Source organism: Emiliania huxleyi, assembly GCF_000372725.1.
Source record: "Emiliania huxleyi CCMP1516 unplaced genomic scaffold EMIHUscaffold_26, whole genome shotgun sequence".
Taxonomy (NCBI): Eukaryota; Haptophyta; order Isochrysidales; family Noelaerhabdaceae; genus Emiliania; species Emiliania huxleyi.
In genome coordinates, this window is record NW_005200088.1 from 799,542 (window position 1) to 804,521 (window position 4,980).

The 4,980-nt window shown below is 66.7% G+C and overlaps 2 protein-coding genes across 2 annotated transcripts in view; one reads left to right on the plus strand and one right to left on the minus strand.

The window, feature by feature from the left end:
• Window positions 1-328: 328 nt before the first annotated feature.
• Window positions 329-3,164, plus strand: EMIHUDRAFT_100928 (hypothetical protein; the record flags this gene model as incomplete). Its single annotated transcript, XM_005777598.1, has 2 exons — window positions 329-946; window positions 2,031-3,164. 2 exons carry the CDS (start codon window positions 329-331, stop codon window positions 3,162-3,164), a joined length of 1,752 nt encoding a protein of 583 aa, XP_005777655.1.
• A 511-nt stretch (window positions 3,165-3,675) lies between these two features.
• EMIHUDRAFT_206419 (hypothetical protein) overlaps window positions 3,676-4,980 on the minus strand; it is a gene marked incomplete at both ends in the record, with an annotated part of 5,449 nt that continues 4,144 nt past the window's right edge. The window contains one exon of the mRNA XM_005777599.1: window positions 3,676-3,684. Within this exon, the coding sequence (XP_005777656.1) occupies window positions 3,676-3,684 (9 nt within the window). The remainder of the gene's footprint in view (window positions 3,685-4,980) is intronic.

Consider the following 4,980-nt stretch of genomic DNA (forward strand, 5'->3'; position numbering starts at 1 on the left):
GCAAGCAAGCGGGGAGCGGCGGGCGGGCGGGGCGGAGCGGGCGGGCAGGGTTATCGGGGGAATCGTAGCCACAATCAGCGGCAGCGGAGCAGTAGCCGCAGCAGCAGCTGCTGCAGCAGCAAGCAGCAGCCAGATTGCTGCCGTTGTCTGCGCCGCGATCCGCCGCCGCGCCGCCGCGCCGCCGCCGCCTGCGCTCGCCGCCGCCTCGTAGACGACTCCTCTCGCGCTCGGAGAGCCGCGCAGCGGGCCGCGAGGTTGTGGTCAGAGAGCAGCAGGGTTGAGATCCACAAAATCGGCCAAATTTGAGGTTGCTCGAGAGAGCCTGGAAATGGTCCCGCGCCGTTGCCCCGGTGCCGGCGCATCACGTCTCAGCCGCGATGGGCCGGTTCCGCCGCGTAGTCGAGCAGCAGGAGCTCGGAGGCAACTTTGTCGACAAACTGGTCGAGCCAAAAATCGGCGAGGAAGCGGCACCGGCGGCACGCCGAAGGGCAAGGATGGAGAGGGTGAAATTCGGCTCGGCTGGAAGGGGGCCTATGTGCGCTTTGGCAACACGGAGACCGGGCTGCTCAAGTTGGTCAAAGGGCGCGGCAAGTGGTCTCCGTCGGAAGCGACGGCAGCGGCGGTGGCGGGGGAGGAGGAGGAGGCCGAGGAGGAGGGGGAGGAGGGGGAGGAGGAGGATGCCCCCAAGGGAAAGCTCAAGGAGCAGCCTGGCGATTACCCCTTTGCGCGGCAGCAGGATTGCGATCTACGTTTGTTTGATTTTGAGGCTTTCGGAGGCTTTGGAAAGGAGGTTCGCAGCACCCTGAGGGAGGCGGCGAACCAGCTGAGCAACAAACTTTCGCACGCTCAGCACCTGGACGAGGTCACATGGACCACCAAGAACTGGCACGGGCTGCAGATGCAGCGCTTGTCTGTCGTCCTCCACACCGCCGTGGCGTGGCAGACGGTGAACGAGCTAGCGTGCGGGGAGAGCGGCATTGTGCATGGTGCGGAGTGCATTGCCGTTCTTAACGGAGTCGCTTAGGCGGCTCCGGTGGTGAGCCTGTGTGTGTACCAGTCCGCGCCAGTCTGCGCCCTTGTCGTGCCAGTGTGCTGTGAGAGAGGCTTGAGGTTTGTATCTTAAGAAGGTAGAAAGGTGAAGAATTCTTAAGATACAAGCCTCTCTCACAGCACACTGGCACGACAAGGGCTGTATCTTAAGAATTCTCCCACCAAAGAGCGAACCCAGCGATCAGCGATGGTGGGTGCACGCCCGCATAGCAGCTGCGCAGGGTCCCTGAGCTGCTCCGACGCGGCCGTGCTAGCGGCGGAGCGAGGCGAGGAGGAGGCAGTGCTGGCGTGGCTCGAGGGCGGCGGGCGGGCCAACGCGACGTACGAGAGAGGCAGCGTGAGCGGCCTCACGCTGCTGATGGCCGCCCCCCCACGGCCACGAGCGGGTGGTCGAGCTGCTGATACGGCACGGCGCGGAGATCCACCTGCAGGACAGCAACGGCTGCACCGCGCTGATTAGCGCCGCCTCACACGGTCACGAGCGGGTGGTCGAGCTGCTGCTGCGGCACGGCGCGGAGGTCAACCTGCAGGACAGCGTCGGCTTCACCGCGCTGATGCACGCCGCTGACAACGGCCACGAGCGGGTGGTCGACTTGCTGCTCCGGCGCGGCGCTGAGATCAACCTGCTGAACAGCGACGGCGGCAACGCGCTGATGAGCGCCGCCTGCAGCGGCCACGAGCGGGTGGTCGAGCTGCTGCTGCAGCACGGCGCTGAGGTCAACCTGCAGAGCAGCGGCAGCGGCAGCACCGCGCTGATGCTCGCCGCCTGCAGCGGCTGCCCCACCGTCGTGCTCCGCCTGCTTCGGGCTGGCGCAGATGCAAAGGTTCGCGCTGCAGACGGCAGGTCCGCGCTGCAGCTCGCCAAGAAGGAGGCGGCCAAGGTTCTAGCTACTGCCGGCGCCGCCAGTGCTCCCGAAGCGGACCACGCCGGGTGCGTGCGCGCTCTCACAGAGCACGCAGCGGCGCTGAGGGAGGCGCAGGCGGCGGAGAAGGCGGCCGAGAAGGCGCTCGAGGCCAAGGGGCGGCGCGAGCAGCGCGAGCGGGAGGAGGCGGCGGCGGCGCGAGAGCGCGAGCAGGCGGCACGCAGGCGGGAGGCGGAGAGAGCGGCGGACGAGGCGCGCCGGGCGGCGGACGCGGCGGCGCTGGAGGAACAGAGGAGAGCCATTGCGGCGGAGGCGGAGGCGAAGCTGGCCGCTGAGCGCGCGGCAGCAGAGGAGACGCTGCGGGCGAGGGAGGCGGAGAGGCTTGCGGCGGAGGAGGCGCAGCGAGAGGAGCAGCGGGCGGCCGCGGCGGCGCGCAAAGCCGCTCAGGCAGAGGCGGCGCGGCGCGAGAAGGAGGCTGCGGACAGGCGGGCGGAGGAGGAGAAGGCGAGGCGGCGCGCAAAGGCGGCGGAGGCAACGGCGGCCAAGAAGGAGGCCAAGGCGAAGAACAATAAGGCCAAGAAGGCGCCGTCCGCCTTGAAGCTCGAGGAGGAGCGGAGGGCGCGGGCTGCGGCAGAGCATCGCGCACAGGAGGAGAGGGCGGCGCGGCTGGCTGCTGAGCAGGAGTCGGCGAGGCGGGCGCAGCGGGAGGCGGCAGAGCTAGCGGGTGCGGCAGAGCGGGCGGCGCTGCGCGAGGATGCGGAGCTGGCAGAGGCGCTGCGCCGGTCAGAGGCGGATGCGGAGGAGGAGGCGCTGGCGCGTCGGGTGTCGCGGTGCGAGGAGGCGGTGAGCAGCGAGTCGACCGGCGGCGGCGGGGACTTGGTGCGGCGTGTCGAGCGGCTGGAGGCGAGCCTCGGCACGGCGACCGAGGGCAGTTTCGAGGAGCGGGTCGGCGCCATCGAGCGCTTGATCGAGCCGGAGGCGGGAGAGGCGGCGGAGCAGCATCTGCCAGTCACCGAGCCGCTTGCTGCCGTCTCACTAGCCGACGCCGGCCTCGACACGGGGCGGCCGGCTGCCCCCGAGTCCACGATGGGGGGGGAGACCACGTGTATCGTGTGTTTCGCGAGAGTCAAGTCGCATGCTGCGGTTCCGTGCGGGCACTTGTGCGCTTGCGGGCCATGCTCTGAGCTGATGCGAGAGTGCCCTTACTGCCGCGAGCCAGTGATGATGTGGATGGTTCCGCGTCCGGTTTAGGCGTCTAGATTTGTAATTTTGAACGTTCCCAGGCACTTTTAAGTTTTGGAGTGGAGTCGGGGACGCGTGGTGCACTCGGAGTCGGATGTGTGCGGGGGATGCGGATGGACTAGTCGCAAAATCTACTCAAAAAAAGTGACATAGAGCACCCACGTTTTAAGCGTTCTGTGCACACACAAGGTCCGTCCGCGTGCACCGCCAGCTTCCCAGGGCCATAGCGCGAAAAACGAAGGAGGAGATGCATCCTAGCTGTCGCCACCGAAGGCGACTCGACACCGCTGAGATCGGAGATCAAGCTCTGACAGGTCGCACGTCGCTCCTTTGACGCCGACGTGACTCACCCGTGCAGATCACATCAGGACACGGTCTCGACACGCTCGGTACGACGCCTGCGACCCGTCTTGGGTCAGGTGGCACGACGCTCATCGCGCCTGCCAGCGCTGCCGTGCAGGCTGCCACGACAAGGTCGAGCACGCTTCTATACGCTCGCCCAGCCTTCCTTTCCATCCCATTAGGCAGCCTGGGAACGGTCGCGGTCAGAGGCAAAGCCTGCGAGGGGTGGTGGAACCACATGTCACGGCTACCGCCGGCTCGACCCCACGATAGCCTCCGGAGGCTGACTTTGAGGCACAATCATCGGACGACGTCGGCGAGTTGAGTCGCGCTCGCGGTAGCCAGATGACCTCTCATACTAGTATCATTGGCCATGGCCGCAGGAAGCGCGGGTGATTCCGCTGGGAGCAACACGGAGCTCCGTTGGACGCGTTTTCAAGATTAGCGTGTCAGAGTGAATTGGAACTAGCCCGATGGACGGGGATGGAGAATTGGCGAGTTCGATGTTCGTAGAGAGAGCCGATCATCTCCTTCGAGCTCGCTTCATACGAGCGTCATCTTGTAGTGAACAGGCCGACTTCGCGGTTTGAGCGCCCAGCGCAGACCGACCGACCGCAGGGGGGGTCCGGTCGGCGGCCGCGGAATACCGCAGACCGAGGGGGGGGTCCGGTCGGTCGGAGCGCAGACCGAGGGGGGGGTCGGTCGGGTTGCGGTTGGCTCGAGGGTCACACCGCACACGGTGGCATCCATGGTCCAGGGGAAATTTGGAGACGCGAAGACCGGGTGCGAGGCAGATCATGTTGCCGGCATAGCTCTGCCCGCGCGCAACGCGCAGCATGTCGCGATTAACTGAGTTGCTCCAGAAGCGGCGTCCATCGATTGCCATTCGCTGTCGCTTGGGCGACTCGGAAGCCGATGAGCCCGGTGACGGCAAGGACACCGACCGAGGGGGGGGTCGGTCGTCACACCTCCCGCCGCCGAGAGAGCGACCGACCGGAGGGGGGGTCCGGTCCACCTCGGGGGCAGACCACCGACCGGCGGGGGGGTCCCCACGAAGTCGGGGGGGTGGGTACAAAGTGACGCTCGTATCACTTCGGACACACAAATACGAAATATAGAGCATATTAGATATTTCGTGTGTGGACGCTCGTAAAACGTGACATGTACTTTACACACAGCCACGCGCCCGCATCGGCGGCGCGGCTGGAAGGAGCGCGACTCTCACAGGGAACCAATACACACACAGCCAGGGGACGCAAGATGTAGAGCGCGGGGGCGGCGCTAGAGGCTGTCCATCTAGCTCCGCCCCCCGGGGCACCCGCGCGCTCAGAGCTATCTGGCGCGAGGCGCTTCCCCGGCGCGCCCTGCAGCCGAACGAACCGAAAGGGGGGGCCAAAAAGGGGGGGGGGGGGGGGGGGGCGCCCCACTTTCTTGGAAGATTGCCACAACCCCCCCCCCCAATAGTAAATGTGGGGATAATGGG